Below are 25,649 nucleotides of genomic sequence, written 5' to 3' on the forward strand. Positions count from 1 at the left end.
GAGAAACACCCGTATACTGTATCTATGTAGCACTAGCTGCAAATTCCCTGTGTTTCATTTGTCAGAAATCCCTATTATCAGATGATAGATATCAGAGTATGTGAGATTTCCTTTTTAGGACTTCAATTGTCCGTAAAGCTTGTTGTCTGTCCACAGATATAGATGAGTGTAAGTTGATTCCAGGAGTTTGTGTCAACGGCGTGTGTATCAACATCATGGGCTCTTACAGATGCCACTGCAAACCAGGATACGTCGCCGCCGCTGCAGGAAGCACATGTGTTGGTATGCACTGCTTTATAACACTCAGTCTTTTAAATCCACCTGATGTATGCATATAGGTATTATTATTTGCTTTTCCTTGAGATCATGGTTGTGTGATTTGTGTTTTTGTCAGATGTTGATGAATGTGGTATGTCCCCCAAACCCTGTAACTTCATATGTAAAAACACAGAGGGCAGCTATGCGTGTTCCTGTCCCCGCGGTTACATGCTGCAGGACGACAGCAGGACGTGTAAAGGTGAGGAAGTGAAGGGGTCTTACTTTTGGGCACTTATCTCAGAAATATTCTGTATGCAGTCATATAAAACAAGATCTACACAATAATTTCAGATTTAATTTTTTTTTCCTGTGTTTAGTTGTTTTCAGTTTGAGTTAATTATTCATTATTTATCTGGTGTCATTTTTTTTTTTTTTTTTTTTTTAAACGCATTTTGACTTGCTAAGTTGGGTACACTTAAATATTCAGCAATATTATTGATCTGAGTGTACTGACACTATTGTATGATAACTACATGGATATGCGAGTGCAGTGGAGTGTACAGTAGTTTGTATGTGCACAGTATAAACAGTATGTATGCACAATTACAGTTATTGAACTGAACTGAATCATCACTGAACTACTTGAGCTGTATAATGACACTTTTGGCTTGTTAGAGCTTCTTAATAGCTGAATTTGAATTTGTTACTATTGTGAAGCTACTTTGTAACAATCTGTATTGGATAAAGCGCTATAGAAATAAAGGTGACTTGACTTGAATTTGAAGGACAAAGTCTGATCCAGCATGTGTCACTGTAATGTGATATGGTGCAACACTTTCAAAAGTCATCTCAAAAAACTTTTATCATTGCTAAAGAAAGTCATACGGGCTTTGTCTTGGTCAGAGTTAAATTCACCCACTCACCCTCTATTCCACTGCTTTCAGTTATTAAAGGAACACTCCACTTTTTTTGAAAATAGGCTCATTTTCCCCTAGAGTTAAATAGTTAAGTTTTACCGTTTTTGAATCCATTCAGTCGATCTTTGTATCTGGCGGTAGCACTTTTAGCATAGCTTAGGATACATCATTGATTCTAATCAGTCCATAAGCATCTCATTCAAAAAATGACCAAAGACACTTTCAATATTTTTCCTATTTAAAACTTGACTCTTCTACAGTTACATCGTGTGCTAAGACCAACTGAAAATGAAAAGTTGCGATTTTCTACACCTATATGGCTAGGAACTACGTTCTCATTCTTGCGTAATAGTCGTGGATCTTCGCGGCCGTACCGTGGCTAACTGAGCAAAATTAATATCATAATGCCTGCCTCATGTATCAAATTGTTAACAGGCTGAACCTTAGATTGTGTAGTCTTGTTCCTATCTCCACCCCCCGGCATACATATCTAACGAGAAATAAGCCTCGTATATCAGGAAAATGTCGTCGACATGTGCGCTCTAGTATGAGTGTTGCCTGTAGGGGGCCGCAGATCTGGAACGGGATAGATGATGGCCTTAAGGTGTTGCCCTCTTTCTCCAACTTTAAAAGACAACTAAAAAATTATTTCATATTATCCTATATTTAATATAAAATAGTTTTTCATGGACTACTGGGATGTATGTGTATGATTGTATGTAATGTTTTTTGTATGTAATGTTATGTATGTTTTGGTGCGCCTTTTGTGTACCTTTACTCTTCATCATCTGGTTACAGGTGGAAACTGTGTATATCTCAGTCTGCATCTTTAATTCAATTCAATTCAATTCAAATTTATTTGTATAGCGCTTTTCACAATACACATTGTTTCAAAGCAGCTTCACAGAAAGTGCATTTCATAAATGTACATCGAAAAATGTTAGAAAAGAGAATGTCAAAGAAAAATGTTAGGATAAGTTAATCAATCATGTATTATTTTAGGCCATAACAACGCTGGCGTTGAGTCGTCTCTTCACAGGCGTCGAGTCGTCTCATCACAGGGGCATCTGAAGTCTCCATGAGAGGCTGGATACAAACTGGAGCTGACGAACTAGTTACCTGACTAGTGTCCCGAGATAACAACAGAAAAGCAGATGGGAAATAATTAGCATAGCTGCTGTTCAGAATATTAATGCTGTTGGTGCGATTTCACTGTAGTATAAAACTTATTTATAATGTGAATGCTTGGCTAAAGAGATGCGTCTTTAATCTAGTTTTAAACTGGGACAGCGAGTCTGAACCTCGAACAATATCCGGAAGACTATTCCAGAGTTTAGGAGCTAAATGTGAAAATGCCCTCCCTCCTTTAGTGGACTTAGATATCCTAGGAATTAGATTAGATTAGATTCAACTTTATTGTCATTACACAAGTACAAGTACAAGGCAACGAAATGCAGTTTAGGTCTAACCAGAAGTGCAATAGCAGCAAGTGCAGGATATACAATGGTTGCGTAAGTGCAGGACATAAAAATGTTCTGAATATATATAAATATGTATAAGTAGAGAGATGGTTATTACTATAAGCAGAACTGAATTTACAGATGAATATATACAGTGAATAAATATACAGATGGCTATTACTATAAACAGAATTTACAGGTGAATATGTACTAGAATATAATATACAGATGGCTATTACTATAAACAGAATTTACAGGTGAATATGTACTATGAATATAATATACAGATGGCTATTACTATAAACAGAATTTACAGGTGACTATGTACATTGAATAAATATACAGACGGTTATTACTTGAACAGAATTTTACAGTTAGAGGTATACAATAATATGTTAGGCTAATATGAGGAATATAGCAGTGGATTAAGTTAGTACAATAAATTATGGACAGAGCTATCCGAAAGAAAGTGTAAAAGTGCAGTGGAAAGTGGTTGCATATTACAGTTAGAAGTACGGTGCAAAATGCAAATGTAAACATTGTTACTGTAAATACAGTCGGCAGTGCAGATGAGCATAATCCAGTTACGGTATGGCGGTGCAGAATGCATAAGTAAACAGTTGTTACTGTAATAAACAGTCGGTAGGGCAAATAACAAAGTGAAGGCAGATGTGAGGTAGGAGAGTTCGCAGTTTATGAGGGAAGTGGATCAACGGGGGTTTGAGTTCAATAAAGAGACAGCTCTGGGGAAAAAACTGTTCTTTAGTCTGCTGGTCCTGGTCCGGTGGATCCTGAAACGCCTGCCGGAGGGCAGGAGAGAAAACAGTCTGTGGGCTGGGTGAGAGGAGTCCTTGAGGATGCTGCGAGCTCGATGCAGGCAGCGTTTCCTCTGGATGTGTTCGATGGCAGGCAGTGGAGTTCCTGTGATGCGCTGGGCAGTTTTCACCACCCGCTGCAGTGCCTTGCGCTCCGCAACAGAGCAGCTCCCATACCACACTGCTACACAGTTGGTCAGGATGCTTTCTATTGCGCAGCGGTAGAAGTTCACCAGGATAGCCGAGGAGAGCTGATTCTTCCTCAGTGTCCTCAGGAAGAAGAGGCGCTGGTGAGCCTTCTTGACCAGGCTGGAGGTGTTGGTCGTCCACGACATGTCCGCCGAGATGTGGGTCCCCAGGAACTTGAAACTGGAGACACGCTCAACAGCCATTCCATTGATGTGGATGGTGTCGTGTGTGCCTCTTGACTCCTTCCTGAAGTCCACGATGAGCTCCTTCGTTTTGGTGGTGTTGAGGAGCAGGTTATTATCAGCGCACCATGTGGCCAGGTGCTGGATCTCCTCCCTGTAGGCAGTCTCATCGTTGTTGCTGATGAGACCAATCACCGTAGTGTCGTCCGCAAACTTGACGATGGAATTAGTTCCATACACAGGCTTGCAGTCGGAGGTGAAGAGGGAGTAGAGAAACGGACTTAGCACACAGCCCTGTGGTACACCAGTGTTGAGTGTGATGGACGTGGAGCAGGTGGATCCTGATCGAACATTCTGGGGTCTGTCAGTTAGGAAGTCCAAAATCCAGTTGCACATTGAAGTGTTGATGCCCAGGTCTCCAAGTTTGGCAATTAACTTGGATGGGATGACAGTGTTGAATGCTGAGCTGAAGTCAACAAACAGCATGCGTGCATAAGTGTTTTTACTGTCCAGATGGGTGAGCACAGAGTGCAGTGCCATGGAAACGGCATCCTCTGTGCTCCTATTGCTGCGGTAGGCAAACTGGTGTGAGTCCAATGTGGATGGTATAGAGTCTTTTAGGTGTTCCAGGACCAGCCGCTCAAAGCACTTCATAATGATGGGTGTGAGTGCTACAGGGCGGTAGTCATTAGGGCACCTCGGGCTGGAGTGTTTCGGCACTGGCACAATGGAAGTGCGTTTAAAGCATGATGGTACAGCTGCTTGGGCGAGAGACAGGTTGAAAATGTCTGTAAAAACCCCAGCGAGCTGCTCCGCACATGCCCTGAGCACACGTCCAGGGATGTTGTCTGGTCCAGCAGCCTTGTGCGCGCTGATCCGGCTCAGTGCCTTGCAGACATCTGTGGAGGAGAGTGTGATTGGTGGGTGGTCAGCTGAGGGTTTGAGCTTGGTGGCAGTTTCTCTGTTGTCTCTTTCAAAACGAGCATAAAAGTAATTTAGCTCATTCAGGAAGTTGACATCAGTGGCTGCGGGGGTGGAGTGGGGGGGTTTGTAGTCACTGATGGCCTGGATACCCTGCCACATGCGTCGAGGGTCAGAGTTGGAAAAGTGACCCTCAATCTTAAGCTTGTAGCAGTGCTTGGCCTTTTTGATGCCCCTCTTCAGGTTTGCCCTGGATGCGCTGTAGGCTTGTGCATCTCCTGATCTGAAGGCAGTGTTGCGTGACTTCAACAGGAGTCGAACTTCCCTGTTCATCCAAGGCTTCTGATTTGGGTATGTGGTGATCTGTTTCTGGGTTGTAACACTGTCGATGGTGGTATTGACATGATCCAATACTGAGGAGGTGTAGGAGTCAATGTCCGTGTGAGCGCCACTGGTGGCTTGAGAAGCAAACATACTCCAGTCTGTGTTTAGAAACCTTTCCTGGAGTGTGGAGTCTGCCCCCGCAGGCCACACCTTGATGGTTTTCATTGATGGCTTCACGCGGTTGATGAGGGGTGAATATTTGGGTCTGAGAAACAAAGAGAGGTGGTCTGACTGTCCCAGGTGGGGGAGGGGTGTCGCAACGTAAGCTCCGGCCATGTTTGTGTAAACATGGTCTAAGGTTTTGTTTCCTCTGGTGTGGCAGGAAACATGCTGGTGAAACTTGGGTAGCACTGACTTTAAGTTTGAGTGATTAAAGTCACCTGCAACAATAAACGCAGCTTCCGGGTGATCAGTCTGTTGTTTACTGATGGCTGCGTGAAGTTCTTTCATAGCAAGCTTGGCATCAGCATCGGGTGGAATATAGGCTGCTGTGATAATGGTGGAGGTGAACTCCCGGGGTAGATAAAACGGTCTACATTTAACCATGAGAAACTCCAGGTTAGCTGAACAATGACTCCCAACAATAGCAGAGTTTGTGCACCAAGCTTTGTTAATATAAATGCACAATCCGCCCCCTCTGCTCTTCCCGGAGCCATCTAATGTTCTATCCGCCCGGAGTGTGTGGCGTCCCGCTAGCTCGATAGCGGTGTCCGGTATTCCGCTGTTTAACCAGGTTTCCGTGAATATTAGGACGTTACAGTTCAAAAGTTTCTTACTGTGTGTGATGCTGAGTCGAATCTCCTCCATTTTGTTCACTAGCGACCGTACATTGGCAAGGAAAATGCTGGGTAAAGAGAGCCGATGAGGAGTAAGCGTTAGCTTAGCACGCGTTCCTCCACGTCTCCCCCGCCTTTGTTTACGATCACGCCGCCTTCTGCGTGCACTTCCGCCCGGCCGGGTAGAGTGCAGAGTCACCGGTGTCTTAGCGATCTCAGGAAGGAGTTGTAGATTGTCCATAAAACTGTCGGAAATTCGCAAACCAATATCCAAAAGCTCAGCGCGGGTGTACGTTGTAAAGGCACAACTGTTCTGTGCGAACAGACCCGAGAAGAACAGGAAAAATACCGCAAAATTGCAGAATCTGGAGAGAACCAGAGCCTCGCGATCTACTCGCGCCGCCATCTTGGTCATAAAAGCCTCGAATGACCAGAAGCCTCGAGTTTAGTGATCTTAAAGAGCGCGATGGATTGTAGGGCGATAAAAGATCAGTTAAATACACTGGAGCTAACCCATTTAGGGCTTTATAGGTCAGTAGCAATACTTTGTAATTGATACGGAACTTAATAGGTAACCAGTGTAGAGATGATAAAATTGGTGTTATATGATCATATTTTCTTGACCTAGTAAGCACTCTAGCAGCTGCGTTTTGGACTAACTGTAGCTTGTTTATTGATGATGCAGGACAACCAGCTAATAAAGCATTACAGTAATCTAGTCTCGAGGTCATGAATGCATGAACTAACTTTTCTGCATCAGAAATAGATAGCATGTTACGTAGCTTGGCTATGTTTCTAAGGTGGAAAAATGCCGTTCTTGTAACATATGAAATATGATTTTCGAAAGACAAGTTGCGGTCTAATATAACACCCAGGTCTCTTACTGTAGTGGATAAAGCGACAGGACATCCTTCCAAGTTAAAGTTGTATTGTGAGAGGTTTTGTGGGCAATTTTTTGGACCAATAAGTAACACCTCCGTTTTATCTGAATTTAATAGCAGAAAATTACATGTCATCCAGTGTTTAATATCATCAACACACGCTGTCAGTTTAGATAATTTAGCGTTTTCATCTGGTCGTGATGAAATATATAATTGAGTGTCATCAGCATAACAGTGGAAATTAATTCCATATTTTCTTATAATATTACCAAGTGGCAGCATATATATAGAGAATAGCAGAGGGCCTAGCACGGATCCTTGCGGCACCCCATAGTCTACTGATGTTATCTTTGATTTTTCCCCATTTAGACAGACAAAATGGTAGCGGTCTGATAAATACGATCTAAACCAGTTTAATGCCTGTCCCTGAACACCAGTGTAATTTTGAAGTCGATCTAATAGTATTTTATGATCTATAGTATCGAACGCAGCACTAAGATCGAGTAGAACTAGTATTGAGATACAGCCTTGGTCAGAAGCTAAAAGTAAATCATTTGTGATTTTAACGAGTGCGGTTTCTGTGCTGTGTGATATGTCCTTGAGATGTCTGGCTGCCTCAAATCTTTACTATTCATAAACTATGGGCCCCCTCCTATAAGCTTATTTTAGCTTCTTTGGGGGACCCATTCACTCTCCCCCAATTGATTTTATACCCCCGACTGTATTATTGTAATGCCTGAAGTGGTATGGTGAATGAATAAAACTCAAAACTCAAACTCAATGGAGGACATGTGGTGTAATTTGAGGAGTGAATTGTTAATTGATGACAGAGCAGTGAGTCACAAACTCTTTGACTTTGTATATTTTTAAAAGGCAGCCAGACATCTCAAGGACATATCAACACATCAGAGTAAAAACAGTAGTTTGATTTGAGGTTTTTGATTTATAGATGTGGATGAATGCCAGAGCAGACGACACAACTGCCAGTTCTCGTGTGTCAACACCATCGGTGGATTTACCTGCAAGTGTCCGGCAGGCTTCAGCCAGCATCGCACGGCCTGCCGAGGTGAACCACACGTTCTGAAGTCCATTCCTTTGACAACACAAGTAGTGTTTGGAAATATTACACTTTTGAACTGTTTTATTGTATGTGATTATGATCATTGTAAATTATGTAAAAAGCAGTATGTCAGTCAGGTGTGTGTGACCTCACCTGTGACCTGTGATTTTAATGCCGAGATCTTTCTTTCTGTCTTTACTCAGATGTTAATGAATGTTTGTCTGAGATGAGTCCATGTGGCCTGCGAGGTGTCTGTCAGAATTCAGTTGGCAGCTTCAACTGTGAGTGTCCACAGGGCTTCAGACTGGACTCTCTCGGTCTCAACTGTGATGGTACGGCTCTGTGTTTGTGTATATGACTAACATTTTGCAGTCTCTGGGGTAAAAGTCATCAAGTAATCAAGTCCCATCCTTTTTTTTTTCAGTAGGATCAGTAAATATTCTATTTCACTCTGAAATGTCAAATTACAGATGGAAATGGGTTGCAAATGGCATTTCATGTTGTCTTTTGCAGTGAAAAATGTGCACTGCTTCATTAATTACTACTACAATTGTTTAATTTTATAAAGTTCTATGAACAGGAAGTTTCTTTTCCAAAGAAAAAAATTCTAAATTAAGTGAAAGCAGAATCAGCTTTTGCATCTCCAAGCAACACATAATAGGGCGTTTCAATTATAAATTAATCAATGTGTTTGAACAAATGGGTTGAGTGAATGATTCAGTGACTCATTCATACAGACCTTGTCTCCACCTACTGGTAACCTGCAGAAAAATCCCCATCAGTAACAGACAGACTGACAATGGAATGCTACAAAAAGTGAAAAATCAAAGTGCTGTCTTAGCCCAATTTTGTGCTGTAATGGACAGATCTTTGTAAATTCACACATGGATACTGGCATTGACAGCCAGGTCAGCACCTGTGTATCTGTGGTGCTTTTGGGTGTCATTCATTTAGTATGAAGGCTGGAAGCTTACGCTGCTATTTTGAAGCAGTTGAAGGATGACGTGCATAATTCAATTATTTTTCTGACTCTAAAATAATTAATTTGACTCCTTTAACTTCTTAACCCGCACCGGTTTGTGGGCGGGGAGGTTGACGGAAGTGGGCGTGTCTCTACTTTTATTTACTTTTGTTTTATACAACATATTCAATCAACTATCACAAACTATGCATCATTTGAAAGCTAAAACACTCAAGATTCATGTTCTGAACTTGACTTTGCAATAAATACACCAGAGAAGAAAGGGTTAAATGCAATGCTAAAGGACCGGCCATGTAAATATTAGCATAATATTAGCGGTACTCATCTTTCATCTCCTGCCGTTCAGATCAGATCGGACGAATCCAATAAACACCCGCATACATCTCTGTGTAAGGGTCCACTCTTCAAAATGCATCCCACTTTTTAATCCAAAACAATGAAAAAATAGGGAAAAAACAAAAAATCCTCCATTGTTTGCAAGGGAGTTTTGAGTTAGCGTAATCACCATGTCCATTTTCAATGAAATCTCGATTCTAATCCGTTTCTGGCAAACTCCCCCTGCTAGAATAGTCTCTTCCACGTGAAATTAAACCTCCCTCGTCTCTCTCCTTCAATCAGAGACTCTCCTGTGATGCATCATATAGAGGAAGCGCCTTACAGGCTTGGTGAGCTGTCAATCATTGCGCCCATGGTTTTCGTTGGATAAAGGCACTCGGTGCCTAGCCAATGACTTTCCAACAAAGGTTTGATTGATGGACTTAGTAACCAATCAAAAGGCATTATCTTGCGCAGTTTACGTAAGTAGGATTTGGTGAATACTATTAGTGCTTACGCTTTCATAACACCGGCACGCGTTTCTCATGGCGCCTGCTAGTGTTTAGGGCAGAAACTGCAGTGGAGCGCACAGACTCTGACTGACACTTCTTATCAGATAAATTAGTTTTTTACACTTTGTAATCTCTGTAAATAGTTGCTTTAGTTTTTCCAGTAACTGTTTATCCATTATAATTAGCAGTTTATTGCAGATTTATTTGAATGAAAAACTACTCTTTACAATTGCAAATGTTCTGAAATAAATGGCCTTTTTGAAAGGACGCCTAGACTTTACTTGACATAAAAGCTTACAGAAGCTACATTACTGAGAGAATCATCCTCATATTTGAATCATGACATGATTACACATTCAGTTTTATATTTAAGTTATTTTCAGGCTCTTAACATTAAATTCTCATATTTTTTTCCCTAAGTGAAAAAAAAAAAAAAAAAAAAAACGTGAGTCACTAACATGTATATTACTCTGTTCCCATATTACTTTGAGTTATTATGACTCTTGGGTAGCAACATTTCAAGTGTCTAGTTTAAAATAAGACCAGATTTATGAATATAGACCATAGGGTTTAAGAGCTGCAGACATTTTCATTTGGGTATATCGTTTTCAAAGAATTCTCAAAAATGGGGCGCAGGTTAAGAGGTTAAAGTTGTTATTGTTCAACCTCTTCAACCTTAAAGGTAAAAGTATTCCTTATAACTGACAGGAAGGCGTAGGATTTAACTTGAACGCTTATATTAGATAACGAAAGTTACAATCACTTTAGCTTTCAACATTATCAGTGTAAAAGAAAAGATTCTCAAAGCCTTTAAAGCAGACAAAGTTATTTAGTTAAGTTACATGTTTAAATATACAGACAATAGAATGGAACAACATACTGTATAGAAAAACTTAGCTGTAACAAATAATGCAATGCTGTGCAGAAGAGGCCGTCAAAGCCTTTCTTGTAGTATGAGATTATGTGTGTGTGGGAGTGGCAGGTTAAGCGGAAATGGTCCCAGAGTAATTTAGTGTAAATAAGTTACTTTCTGTAAAACAAATGCCAAAGTGATGCTTATCTCCAGAATTTCTAAGCTTTCAAATGGTACCACATATGAGGTCAGAGCTCCTCCACAGACATTTAAAATTTTAAATATACAGGTGCTGGTCATATAATTAGAATATCATCAAAAAGTTGATTTATTGACAGAGACGAGCGCTTCTTACCCAACGTTGAACAGTAAAAAATAAATCAACTCTTGAAATATTATTATGGTAAATAGTGCATCAAAATGCATGGTACATAGTGCATCAAAATGCAACGTCGTCAGTTTGCCTAAATTAGAACATACAGTAGAACGTTCAAATGTTTTGCGCACCATTTACACGTGGTAGGGAGCAGGTGTAAATTTCTTTCGTACCAACTAACATTTTGAAAATACGAACATTTTCGTGAATCAGAATTTATGTCAGAGCGGCTTTACGAATGATTTACACACAAATTCGTTCTGCTCGTGTTTCATGAATGAGTCCCAATGCCTGTCTGAATTGTGAAAAAGTGAACTGTAGTAGTGGATTAACGTAGGGAATAGCGATTGAGGGTTCAGGGGGTGGTGATTTTTGGATTCAGCCCTTGTGTTCCTGAAGATCTCAATTAGCTGGTTCAGGTGTGTTTGATCAGGGATGGAGCTGAACTTTAGAGGAAGGTATATCTCCAGGAGCAGGATTGGGCTCCCCCGCGCTAAACCATGGCACATTTTTCATGTTATCACCATGAACGAAATTGAGATTTTTTGTTTTTCTTTAAATAGAATTTAATTTAAAATGTTGATTTATTTCACTAATTCCATTCAAAAAGTGAAACTTGTATATTATATTCATTCATTATACACAGACTGAAATGTTTCAAATGTTTATTTCTTTTAATTTTGATGATTATAACTGACTATAACTGACTAACTAAGGAAAATCCCAAATTCAGTATCTCAGAAAATTAGAATATTACTTAAGACCAATACAAAGAAAGGATTTTGAGAAATCTTGGCCCACTGAAAAGTATGAACATGAAAAGTATGAGCATGTACAGCACTCAATACTTAATTGGGGCTCCTTTTGCCTGAATTACTGCAGCAATGCGGCGTGGCATGGAGTCGATCAGTCTATGGCACTGCTCAGGTGTTATGAGAGCCCAGGTTGCTCTTATAGTGGCCTTCAGCTCTTCTGCATTGTTGGGTCTGGCATATAGCATCTTCCTCTTCACAATACCACATAGATTTTCTATGGAGTTAAGGTCGGGCGACTTTGTTGGCCAATTAAGGACAGGGATACCATGGTCCTTAAACCAGCTACTGGTTGCTTTGGCACTGTGTGCAGGTGCCAAGTCCTGTTGGAAAATGAAATCTGCATCTCCATAGAGTTGGACAGCTGTAGGAAGTGCTCTAAAAGTTCCTGGTATACGGCTGCGTTGACCTTGGACCTCAGAAAACACAGTGGACCAACACCAGCAGATGACATGGCACCCCAAACCATCACTGACTGTGGAAACTTTACACTGGACCTCAAGCAACGTGGATTGTGTGCCTCTTCTCTCTTCCTCCAGACTCTGGGACCCTGATATCCAAAGGAAATGCAAAATTGACTTTCATCAGAGAACATAACTTTGGACACTGGACCTCAAGCAACGTGGATTGTGTGCCTCTTCTCTCTTCCTCCAGACTCTGGGACCCTGATATCCAAAGGAAATGCAAAATTGACTTTCATCAGAGAACATAACTTTGGACCACTTTTTTTCCTTTTTGTCTTTAGCACAGACGAGACACTTCTGACGCTGTCTGTTGTTCAAGAGTGGCTTGATACAAGCAATGCGACAGCTGAAACCCATGTCTTGCATACGTCTGTGCATAGTGGTTCTTGAAGCACTGACTCCAGCTCCAGTCCACTCTTTGTGAATCTCGCCCCCATTTTTGAATGGGTTTTGTTTCACAATCCTCTCCAGGGTGCAGTTATCCCTATTGCTTGTACACTTTTTTCTACCACATCTTTTCCTTCCCTTCGCCTCTCTATTAATGTGTTTGGACACAGAGCTCTGTGAACAGCCAGCCTTTTTTGCAATGACCTTTTGTGTCTTGCCCTCCTTGTGCAAGGTGTCAATGGTCGTCTTTTGGACAACTGTCAAGTCAGCAGTCTTCCCCATGATTGTGTAGCCTACAGAACTAGACTGAGAGACCATTAAAGGCCTTTGCAGGTGTTTTGAGTTAATTAGCTGATTAGAGTGTGGCACCAGGTGTCTTCAATATTGAACCTTTTCACAATATTCTAATTTTCTGAGATACTGAATTTGGGATTTTCCTTAGTTGTCAGTTATAATCATCAAAATTAAAAGAAATAAACGTTTGAAATATATCAGTCTGTGTGTAATGAATGAATATAATATACAAGTTTCACTTTTTGAATGGAATTAGTGAAATAAATCAACTTTCTGACGATATTCTAATTATATGACCAGCACCTGTATACTTGATGATGTCATCCCGGACCCTGTACAGAACACACTAGTAGATAAATAGCATGTAGTTAAAAACATATATGTCCTGTGAAGCATGTGGTCATTGAGGTGCAAACAACTCTGTCTCCCCAGACAGAACCATCCTGTGTCTGGAGTGTCCCAACAGTCTTCAATCATCATATTGATCAATCCCTAGCACTAGATAAGCATTAGCATACTGCGATGATGAAGGCCATTATGCCATGTTTAATTCACATGTATACCGTTTAACGGATTTCTGAAGTTCTATGGCAGTAAAGAGTTCTACCCTTATTCGCTCAACCCTACAGTTAAAAATGTCATCAGAGCTCAGAACGAGTGATGTGGGAACAGTATAGACTTTAAGCAATATTTTTTGTTACTTTTCAGTGATCGGTTATTGGTTCTTTAATAATGAGTCTACTGATAATATCCAAACAGGCGCTTGGGTTCTGCTGGCTGATCAAGAAAATGTCAATTATCCTTTTCAGCCATTGTGGACAAATTCAACCACAGATTTCTCTTGCTTTACAAATGCCAAGTCAAAAGATCTTCCTGTGAACAACTTGACTAGCAGTGGATCCAGTCATTCACTGTACGAGTCTCTGTCCATGACGTTCCCTGTGACAGGACTATGGTCATATTCATATCCTTACCCAGAGTTTAGCTCCAATCCTGCCGTCAGAGTTGCCCAGTGGTGCCCTAAGAAGCTGATACCGTTAGCTCCTGTCTATGCTGTAATTCTATGATTAGTTGTGATTTGTAATAACCTGAAAAATAGATGCTGAGCAGCAATCTGATTTCTGAGGTAGCTTCCTGGCTACCGGAGTCTCGGAGAAGATTCTCCTCCTGGAGAATAAACCAAAATCTATTCAAGAATCATGCTGACTCACCCAATTTCATGTGAGACCAGCCTACTACCGTATCCATTCCTGCAATGTCTGATGAGGAGAAGCCATACACTGGGAAGCTTGATTACAGCGGTGTCTCCCAATGTTCCGTCAGATCTCCAGACAATCCTGGAAAAGACAGTGTGTCTGACAAGGAAGAGTGGTTGAGAGGAGGAAAGTCCGTCCAGCCTTGGGTGTTTAGTGGTGGGGAGAGTCCCATTCTCTGGGTTTCCCCCACAGATGGTATTCTTCTAGGTCTCCAGGTGAATCGTTAGATCAAACAAATGGATCTTGCTCAATTATATCGTCCTCCTTTGATATTCCTCCAGAAGATATGATGAAAACAGAATCATTCCAAAGCAGCAATGTCAACACCTGTATCTTGCATTGTCCTCTCAACAGAGTGCTGCATTCTAAATTGTAAGTGGTGTTCGTACAAGGCGCATGTCAAGATCCAATGTCTGGACCTGGCATCACTGACAGTGAAATTTCTTTACTACTAAATATTCTAGAGTCAACTGTTGGTATTATGACAAAGTGGAAGTATTTGGGAACAACAGCAACTAAGCCACGAAGTCATAGGCCACGTAAAATCACAGAGCATGCTGAGGTGTACAGGCCACAGAAGTCACCAACTTTATGCAGAGTCAATAGCTATAGACCTTCAAACTTTGTGTGGCCTTCAGAATAGCTCAAGAACAGTGCTTAGATAGCCTCATGGAATGGGTTTCCATGGCCAAGCAGCCTTACATCACCAAGTGCAATGCAAAGTGTTGTATATAGTGGTGTAAAGCACGCTGCCACTGGTCTCTAGAGCAGTGGAGGCGTGTTCTCTGGAATGACGAATCACACTTCTCTGTCTGGCAATTCGATGGACGAGTCTGGGTTTGTCGGTTGCCAGGAGAACGGTACTTGCCTGACTGCATTGTGCCATGTGTAAAGTTTGGTGGAGGGGGGGATTATGGTGTGGGGGTTGTTTTTCAGGGGTTGGGCTTGGCCCCTTACTTCCAGTGAAAGGAACTCTTAATGCTTCAACATACATACGACATTTTGGACAATTTCATGCTCCCAAATTTGTGGGAACAGTTTTGGGATGGCCTCTTCCTGTTCCAACATGACTGCGCATCAGTGCACAAAGCAAGGTCCATATGGATGAGCAAGTTTGGTGTGGAGGAACTTGACTGGCCTGCACAGTGCTCAACCCAATAGAACACCTTTGGGATGAATTAGAGCGGAGACCTCAAACCTGGCCTTGTCGCCCAAAATCAGTGCCTGACCTCACAAATGTGCTTCTAGAAGAATGGTCAAACATTCCCATAAACACACTCCAACTCTTCTGGGAAGGCTTTCCACAAGGTTTAGAAGCTGTTATAGCTGCAAAGGGTGTGTAATAATTTCACTGTTGGGCCCAAACAAGGGACGCCAATTATGTAGTGATTTTACCTTCGTCCAGCCAAGGACGTTAAGTAAGGTAGTGTTTGGTACTCACGTCACCGCTGACGTTGTGATTTTTGGATCACACGTCACTTAACGTGTGGTTATGAGTACATCCGATGACCACCTTCCCCCTCTCTTAGTTTGGGACACTAGTCAAGGTCTTTTACCTTGGCTCTATGAGAACACTCCAAACAGGAGGCTGTTCAATCATTTTAGATTGAATGTAAAGTGGGGAGAGTTGGTCATCTGATTTATCTGAAAGATTGGTGAGATTTCTAACTTGTCGAGCCTTTTCTGTATTATCAGCACAAATAAGACACAATTGTAATAAAATAGATTTTATTAACAAAAGATAAACAATAATAACTAACACAACTACTAAATGAATACAATGAATGATAAAGGAATAAAGTGCATAAGATACATAAAATACATGGGATTAAGTTAAGTGTTGCTATGGAAGAGTTGCGTTATTTTATGGAAGGATAAACTGTTGTTTCTCTGAAACTAAGGTGAAGATCCTTATTATGCATCAAACAAATAAACGAAAGATTATTTGTTATTAACTAGCATCAGTTAAATTACCTCTAATGTAAATTAGAAAATCATATACTGATAATATACATCAATGCCATGGTTTCTGGAAAGAAGTTCAAGGAGAAACTCAGAACTTGTTGAACTGTTGGTATCTCTCAAGGAGAAACTCAGAACGAGGTGTGTCTGTTGAAAGGGTACCTTTATCCTTTTCCGAATAGGAGGAGATTGCAATTTGACGCTTCTCCATTCCAGTGTTGCGATTGGCTGCTGGCAACAGAGGGGGTCCACAGTGAGGCTCACCTAGGGTTGCCACCTACAGTGTGGCAAAATAAGGGACACCCATTCACAACTACCCGCCCCCCCTCCCAAAAAAAAAAACAATTGCATAAAGGACAGAAATAAAGAATACATCATAAAATAATTATTTCAACATAGACAACTTGACAGCTCAACAATAAACCATAAGAAAACATGAGATCAAGTATGTGAACTTGCAACAGAACACATTTTATATTATTTTACATTTGATTATTTTTTTGATAGTTCACCCAAAATGAAAATTCTTTCATCATTTACTCGCCCTCATGATGTTCCAAACCTGTATGAGTTTCTTTCTTCTGCTGAACACAAAAGAAGATATTTTGAAGAAAGTTTGTACAGACTGCTTTAGGGGCACCATTGACTACCATAGTAATCTTCCTATGTGTTCAACATAACAAAGACATTTATACATGTTTGGAACAACTTGAGGGTGAGTAAATTATGACAGAATTTTCATTTTTGGGTGAACTGTCCCTTTAAGCAGTCATTTTGAACCAGTAATCACTTTTTTGAATTTCAAAAATGTTTATTTTTTGCATTAATTTACTTGAATTATGACTATATTATCATGTAATTTTTTGTCCCATTTTAATCTAAATATTTGTTTAAATGTCATAAACTTTATATGACCGGATTATTTATTATGTATGATTAATATAGCCTAGCTAAATTATAAATTAATAATAACATTAATTAGGCTATAATATATGAATTAACCTGTCTAAAAAAAATAATAATTCTGTCTGCCAAACTCTGATAATGTATGGAATATTATATTAATATATTATCCATTAAAAAAAAAATAGGCCTATACCTTTAGAAGCACGGATGTGTGTGTCACATAGACCGGTCTGTCAGCGCTGCTGCTTTTAAGTCAGACAGGCTGAGACACTGAAATGCTTCTCATAAAGTGTGCAGTTGGCCTGAGGTTCATCATGAGTTACTGGACAGACCCATTGATACCTTTTTGATATTCAGCTCTATATCTGGAGATCCTCTTGCATTCAAACGCGCAAGTTTACAGGCACACGGCACAGCGCATGTTCTCGAGACTCCGCCGCTATGGCAACAAAGCCGCTAAAACGCAACCACGCACAAATGAGCTCCTGTACTACTTATTGTGAAATTGATTTCTTTATATTTGCTATCAGTATTCTCCACACTGCAAAATCCGTATGTGTTTACTGAACTATGTGTGGACCTATGTAAAATACGGGACAAATCGCGTTCCGTATTGGTTTGATACAGGACGCATCCTTTTGCTTGTAAATACGGGACGATTCCGTATTTTAAGGGACGGGTGGCAACCCTAGGCTCATCCTACTTTCTCCTTTGGAACTCATTTGCATACTGTACACAGTTAGAAGTCTTTAAAGTGTCTTTAAAGTTTACCAATGCATTTCTCACTTTCCAAACCACCATCAGAATACCTGTGGCAATATTCTAAACAAATAGAAACCAAACATGATGGGAAAAGATTGAACTGTTCATTCATTTGTTCATTAACAGCTGATTCTGTGTAAGATGTTGCATTACAAATAGCTGTCACTGAGAATTCTTATTTCTCTGAATAAGTATGAAATGGATGTGTGTAGTTTACATCAGTCTTAAGGTTTCCAAACATAGTTATGAATGGATTTAAAATTACATTTACATTTAGTCATTTAGCAGACGCTTTTATCCAAAGCGACTTACAAATGAGAGCAATAGAAGCAACTAGAACAGTCAAGGGCAACAGTATGCAAGTGCTGTAACAAGTCTCAGTTAATCTAGTACAGAACACACAGGACAGAATAAAAAAAAAAAAAAATTATTAGACAGACAGAAAATTAATAGAATGATAAGTGCTATTCTTGATTGGTCAGGTGCTGTTGGAAGAGATGTGTCTTTAGATGTTTTTTGAAAATGGCTACAGACTCGGCCACACGAATTGAGATAGGCAGGTCATTCCACCAAGTGGGGGCGGTCCAGGAAAAGGTCAGTGAGAGCGATTTCATGCCTCTCTGGTATGGCACCACAAGGCGTCGTTCACTGGCAGAACGTAAGCTCCTGGAGGGTGTGTAAGTCTGAACAAGCGAGTTTAGGTATATTGGTGCAGAGCCAGTGGTTGATTTGAAGGCGAGCACCAGTGCCTTGAATTTGGGGTGAGCGGCTATTGGCAGCCAGTGCAGACTGATGAAGAGAGGGGTGACGTGCGCTCTCTTCGGCTCGTTAAAGACCACCCTCGCTGCTGCATTCTGGATCAGTTGCAAGGGTTTGATAGTGCATGGCGGAAGGCCCGCTAGAAGAGCATTACAGTAGTCCAGTCTGGAGAGAACAAGAGCTTGGACTAGGAGTTGTGTGGCCTGTTCTGATAGGAAGGGTCTTCCTAATGTTGTATAACGCAAATCTGCAGGACCGGGTTGTTGCAGTAATGTGGTCAGCGAATTTTAGCTGATCATCAATCACAACTCCAAGGTTCCTGGCTGTCCTGGACGGAGTTATGGTTGATGATCCTAGCTGAATGGAGAGATTGTGATGAAGTGCTGGGTTGGCTGAGACCACAAGCAGTTCTGTCTTTGCAAGGTTGAGTTGCAGGTGATATTCCTTCATCCAGGCCGAAATGTCTGTTAGGCAGGCAGCGATACGAACACCAACCGTGGGATCATCTGGTTGAAATGAGAAGTAGAGTTGAGTGTCATCGGCATAGCAGTGAAAGGAAAAGCCATGTTTCTGAATGACAGATCCCAGTGATGACATGTAGATGGAGAAGAGGAGTGGTCTAAACACTGAGCCCTGGGGAACTACAGTAGCTAGATGATGTGACTTAGACACTTCACCTCTACATGACACCCTGAAGGACCTACCTGAGAGGTAAGACTTGAACCACTGGAGAGCAGTTCCTGAGATGCCCATGATTTAGGATCATTGTGGTCTTTGTTTCACCCACTACTGCTAAGGTCCTGTGGAATTTTTATGGCAGTCATAGACCAGGACACTAGGGATTTGGGTAAAGGGCAGAAACTGCATGTGGACCAATGAGATGTCTTGTCCTTCCTGGGCTTGGTACAAGAGTTCTTCTTATTGCCCTCTAAGAGGTGTCTGGCTGTTGTCCTAGCATCTTTATCTGATGGCATTGGACAGTTTGTTTTTGTCAGTCTACCAAGATCCAATCAAAATGTAGCAAACCTTTGTCCACTGTTATGGACAAAGAGTGGCCCGGCCATAAAATGGGCCCTGGAATGTGCTGTTTACTACAGGTGGGTCAACTCCATATTAAACCCTACGGATTAAGAATGGGATGTCGTTAAAGTTCATGTGCTTGCTGCGATAGTCTGTGTTGCGAAACAGGCGAAACACCGGTTACATCACTTTTCCACCGCGGCACCGCCCCCACCATCGCTTTGATTTTTATAGTAATAAAATAATTTAGTACAGTTAGAGAACAGACACTAAAATTAAAAAAACTGAACGTGTCTGCTCAATACAGTGTGAGCCAGTGGCGTGCACAGACCTCCTCAGGGGCAGGGGCAGAAGGACCAAAAAGGGCACTAAAAAAATAACAAGAATCAAATGTATTTTGTACATAATTTAAATGTATTTATTTATGACATAAATCACCTGTATTTAAAGCAGTACGCGTCTGTCTGTTGTGTTTTTAAATATTTTAACCCTCTGGGGTTCTTCGGGTCAAAAATGACCCAAAGCGTTTTTGTAAAAAAAATTAAAAATCGTAGCTAAATCGGAATGGTCCTTTATTGACTGGTGACTTTATTGGTACTTGGTATATGAACACCCAAAAAAATTTTGGACAGGATTTGAAAAGTCTAAGTGGTCGTAAAAAACACTCAGGACCTTCGGGTCAAAAATGATCCCCATAGGAAATGAATGGAAAATCGGCAAAAATATGAAAATACAAGCTGTGTCTCATTTCGAAAGGCTGCATCCTCCGGAGGTCGCATTTGAAGGCTGCATGCGTCTGAAGGCTGTCTCATTTCAAAAAAGTAAGTAGGATACTCCGAATGCGACCTTCAAATGCGCCCTTCTTTTCAGGAATTCGGAGTGTGCATGAGGTGTATCCTTCGTTGCTGCAGATAACCCACAATTCTTTGCGTCGCCATTAACAACCGTCATGTTTTTTAAATATTATTTGAAAAAATGGCGCCGCCGGCAGATATACATGCAAGCGAAGATGTGGTGTTTAAACTTAAGTAGTTTAAAGCTTGTTTTTGTTTTTAAGCTGTATATATACCTCAAATAGATAGTTGTGGTAAACAGGATTACAAGTGTTGTGATTTTTTTTTTTTTTTTTTTTTTTTTTTTTTTATAAACGTTTAGAACAGTACTTTGCTGTCAAGGCAAAACATTTCATAGTCATTTTCAAGTTATAAATAATTTTCATTCATATAACTGGTGTGAGAGCGCAACTCCACGGTGAACGTGTAGGCATAGCAACGTGATACTTCCTGCCTGTGTGTCCTACGGAGGACGTCTCGTTTAATTCTGATTAAGGACTCTCCGTATACCGCATCCTTCATAGGATGTGTCCTCCAGAGGATGCAGCCTTCAAAATTAAATTAAATGAGACACAGCTACAGAGTTTTTTTGTGCATACAATCAACAAATCAGCCAGGATGCAGAAAAAAAGGACTCAACAGTGAAGGGGTGAATCTCTAAAACATCAAGAGTGCAAAACTCACACACGCACACACACACACAAACACAATTCGCTTTTGGAATGGAACACGTTCAGTTGTGTGTGCGTGTGTGTTTTTGTGTGTATATGTGTGTGTGTGTGTGTGTGTGTGTGAGTTATTTTGTCTGTTTTGCACTCTTGATGTTTTAGAGATTCACCCCTTCACTGTTGAGCCCTTTTTTTTATGCATCCCGGCTAATTTGTAGATAGTATGCACAAAAAAACGAATTTCCCATTAATTTCCTATGGGGGTCATTTTTTACCCGAAGGTGTGACTGTTTTTTTTTACGACCACTAAGACTTTTCAAATCCTGTCCCCAATTTTTTTGGGTGTTCTTATACCAAGTACCAATAAAGTTACGAAGTTTCGGACCATTCCAATGAAGCTCCAAGAGATCCACTATAGTGGTAAAAATTAGCTATTGCGTGATAAAAATGCTCCGTGTCCACCGGATGGCACCGATCTCATTAAAAAAATTACTTTCATGAGGCCTAGGCTTGACTCTAAAATGAAATACAGCTTTAATAAAAAAAATATATATATATATATATATATATATATACATATATATATACATACATACATACATACATACATACATACATACATACATACATACATACATACATACATACATACATACATACATACATACATACATACATACATACATACATACATACATACATACATTTTTTTTTTTATATATTCAATGGGAAAAAATGGGTCATAATTATTGCATAAATATTTCATTGATTTTACTCAAGTCTTTTTTATCTTAATCCCGCCCTCCGGGTAATTTTTGACCCGAAGGTCCTGAGTGTGACCAATAAATGAAGAACCCCAGAGGGTTAACAAAAAAAATCTATTTTGTTCCCCACTGGCTTTCAATATATGGTTAAAACCATTCTTAAAAATATTCCATATTTCCTTGGCATTCTATGAAAAGACATTGATACAAATAGAATGCATAACACATCAAACAAAAACAGGGAAATTATTATATTACTAAATATATATATATATATATAATTATTTACTTTTACTTTGCTAAACAAAACAGTGAGAATCAAGCTGGTAATTATGAGGAATTCATGTTCAGTTTTGTTGATGTTGTAAACCTGTATTGTAAGTATGAAAGTATTTGCTGTCATGAAATAGGTAACATTTTACAATAAGATTTCATTAGTTGACTACATTTGTTAACATGAACCAATAATAAACTGCCCTTGTACAGCATTTATTAATCTTAGTTTATATTAATTTCAGCATTTACTAATACATTATTAAAATCAAAAGTTGTATATGTTATATTAGTTAATGCACTGTGTCAAGTAACATGAACAAACAATGAACAGCTGTATTTGTATTAACTAACATTGAAAAAGATTAAAATATTAATATACAATAACAAATGTAGGCTATTGCTCATGGTTAGTTCCTGTTGGTTAATACATGAACTTTACAAATGAGACCTTCATGCAAGTTACCATGATATCAAATATATAAATTCCATACAATTTAGAGTTTGACATGGACTTTTTCATTTAATTTCACTAGATTTATTTCCCCGAGCTAATAACATGAGGACGTGCTATGGTCTTGGATAAAAACACATTGAATGACATTGTCAGACTCAGAATGCTGCTGCTGAACTCAAGACTCGAGTTATGCTTTTATTATAATTATGCAAACTTGCACGCTCCCGCAACCTTTACAGTAGCGTGTGTTACATGCACGCCAGGCTCCACCCCCTCACTATCACAACGATCCCTGTCACCTGAATACTGAGCACACACACCTGCACGTCATCATCACTGCAATCACCACCTGCACTTAAGCACCACGCTCACACTCAGTCACTGTCCGGTATCGTTTGCACATGACCCTACATGCTTGCTTCCTCGGACTCACCTGACTGCTTACCTGATCCCCAACGAACCCTGAGTGTCTCCTCGTCTCGTCCTGTCTCCTGGTCCTCGTCTCCTTCGATCCATTGTTCCTGTGTTCAAGATCCCAAGACGTATTGTATTACCAACCATTCCAGCATTACCAGATACTCTCACCGCACCTGCTCACTTCCTGGTTCCGAAATAAACTCTGCTTTCACCTTCCTCTGTTATCCGTGTCTATTCTGTTTGTAACAGAATACCGGACCGTGACACAGCGCTCCTTCACCGGCGAGCACTTCCGGGATCCACACAACCACTTCTTCGCCCCCCCGAGTACGCCAGTCCCATGGCCAGACCGGCGCCCTTCTCTGGTTCGGCGGAGGATTGCAACGGATTCCTTCTGCAATGTTCGCTGGTCCTGGAGATGCAGCCGCGCCTGTACCCCAACGATCGCGCTAAGGTAGCGTTCATCACATCTCAACTCTCCGGTAAAGCGGTCCGTTGGGCGGAATCCATGTGGTCCACAGACAGTCCAGTGATCCAGACCCTGTCGGGGTTCCTGTCTCACTTTAAGGAGGTCTTTGGGAAACCATCATGGGAATCGTCGATCGGAGAACAGTTATACCATCTGAAACAAGGTACCTCCACAGTTAATGAGTATGCTCTACAGTTTCGAACCCTCGCTGCTGCTAGTGGATGGAACGAGCAGTCCTTGCTTACGACCTACCGACAGGGTCTGGATCCTTGGGTGCGGCTGCATCTCGCTGCATACGAGGATACCATCGGGCTAGAACGCTTCATCCAACTCTCCATCCGCTTCGCCTCTCGTATGCAGTCGTGCATCGAAGAGCACCAGGGCCAGTCGTCATTGTTCCTCCGCCGACCAGGTGATGTCAGCACTCCAGAACCCAACCCCGAGCCCATGCAACTGGAGAACTCCCGACTGACGTCAGCTGAACGGCAGAGACGGCTGACCCAGATTCTCTGTCTCTACTGCGGTCTACCTGGGCATTACATCTCAGAATGCCCAGTCCGTCCTCCTCGACCCATGGTGAGTGCAATCATTCCTTCACTCTCTAAAATGAAGCCACTCACCACAACTGTGAACCTTACTGCTGCTGGAATCTCCCTTTCAGTTACTGCCCTCCTCGATTCTGGGTCAGCCGGGAACTTCATCTCGGGAACCCTCTGCCGTCAGCTCAAGCTCTGCACGTCTACAACTTTGACGATCTACCAGGTCCAGTCGGTAACGGGCAGACCACTCAGTCGGAGGCAGGTTAGTCGCTCCGTGGGCCCCATCGGAGTGCAAGTCGGAATCCTCCACATGGAGCGACTACACCTGCTGGTTCTGGAGGAATCCACTGCTGACATCATCCTAGGGCGCCCGTGGTTAGAGCAGCACAACCCGTCATCTCCTGGAAGACAGGAGAGGTCCTGAAGTGGGGCGACAGCTGCTTCCCGGACTGCTTCCCATCTCCACCGATTCGTCCCTCTCCGCATCCCCAAGATCTCCCTGTCTGTGCCACGTCCATCGAGAGTCCGGTAGAGAGACGATCGGTGGATGTCCCCTCCTGTTATGCCCCCTTCAGAGACGTCTTCTGTCCCCAACGGGCCTCCAAGCTGCCTCCCCATCGGCCATGGGACTGCGCCATCAATCTGCTGCCTGGTGAACCAGTGCCCAGGGGGAAAATCTATCCCCTCTCTCTCCCGGAGGAGAAGGCCATGGAGGAGTACATCAAGGAGGCGCTGGAGCAAGGCTACATCCGTCCATCTACCTCCCCTGCTGCTTCGAGCTTCTTCTTCGTGGCAAAGAAGGACGGAGGCTTTGTATCGACTACCGGTCATTAAATAACATCACAGTCAAGTTCCGTTACCCCCTTCCTCTCGTCCCAGCTGCCCTGGAACATCTCCGTGGTGCCACTGTGTTCACGAAGTTGGACCTCCGCAGCGCTTACAACCTCATCCGGATACGTGAGGGGGACGAGTGGAAGACCGCCTTTGTCACGCCCACTGGTCACTACGAGTATTTAGTGATGCCCTATGGACTCGCCAACGCCCCCTCCGTATTCCAGGACTTCATCCACGAGGTGCTCTGGGAGTGTCTCCACAGGTTCGTGCTGGTATATATAGATGACATCTTGATCTACTCCCGGAGCATGGCCGACCATCGCCGTCACGTTGCGGAGGTCCTACAACGCCTGAGGAACTACCAGCTCTACCTCAAGGCCGAGAAGTGCTCATTCCACCAGCCCACTGTGCAGTTCCTCGGGTGCAACATAGATCACAGTGGCATCCGGATGGATGAGAGGAAGGTGGAAGCCATCCGGTCTTGGCCAACTCCCACCTCCGTGAAGGAACTACAACGCTTCCTGGGTTTCGCAAATTTCTATCGACGCTTCATACAAAACTACAGCTCCATTGCCAGTCCCCTCACCAGCCTGCTCTGCAACAAGCCCAAGTCTCTGTCCTGGACCCCATCCGCCACCCAAGCCTTCCAGACCCTGAAGGACACCTTCACGACAGCTCCCCTCCTGGTCCATCCTGATCCCGAGCTTCCCTTTGTCGTGGAGGTGGACGCCTCTACCACCGGGGTGGGTGGGGTCCTTTCTCAGCAGCAGGGGAACCCCAGCCGTCTCCATCCATGTGCCTTCTTCTCCCGCAAGCTCAGCCCGGCGGAGGTTAACTATGACATCGGCAACCGAGAGCTCCTAGCCATCAAGCTCGCACTGGAGGAGTGGAG

At 41.9% G+C, this 25,649-nt stretch overlaps 1 protein-coding gene across 1 annotated transcript in view; it reads left to right on the top strand.

Moving 5' to 3' along the window:
- The window catches only part of fbn2a (fibrillin 2a), a gene marked incomplete at its 5' end in the record, with an annotated part of 230,050 nt that overhangs the window by 195,020 nt on the left and 9,381 nt on the right, over positions 1-25,649 (top strand). Inside the window, 4 exons of the mRNA XM_079803998.1 lie at positions 157-282; positions 395-517; positions 7,733-7,849; positions 8,047-8,175. Coding sequence (XP_079660124.1) covers positions 157-282; positions 395-517; positions 7,733-7,849; positions 8,047-8,175 — 495 coding nt within the window. The remainder of the gene's footprint in view (positions 1-156; positions 283-394; positions 518-7,732; positions 7,850-8,046; positions 8,176-25,649) is intronic.

This window comes from Gobio gobio (assembly GCF_949357685.1).
Source record: "Gobio gobio genome assembly, chromosome: 22".
Lineage (NCBI taxonomy): Eukaryota > Metazoa > Chordata > Actinopteri > Cypriniformes > Gobionidae > Gobio > Gobio gobio.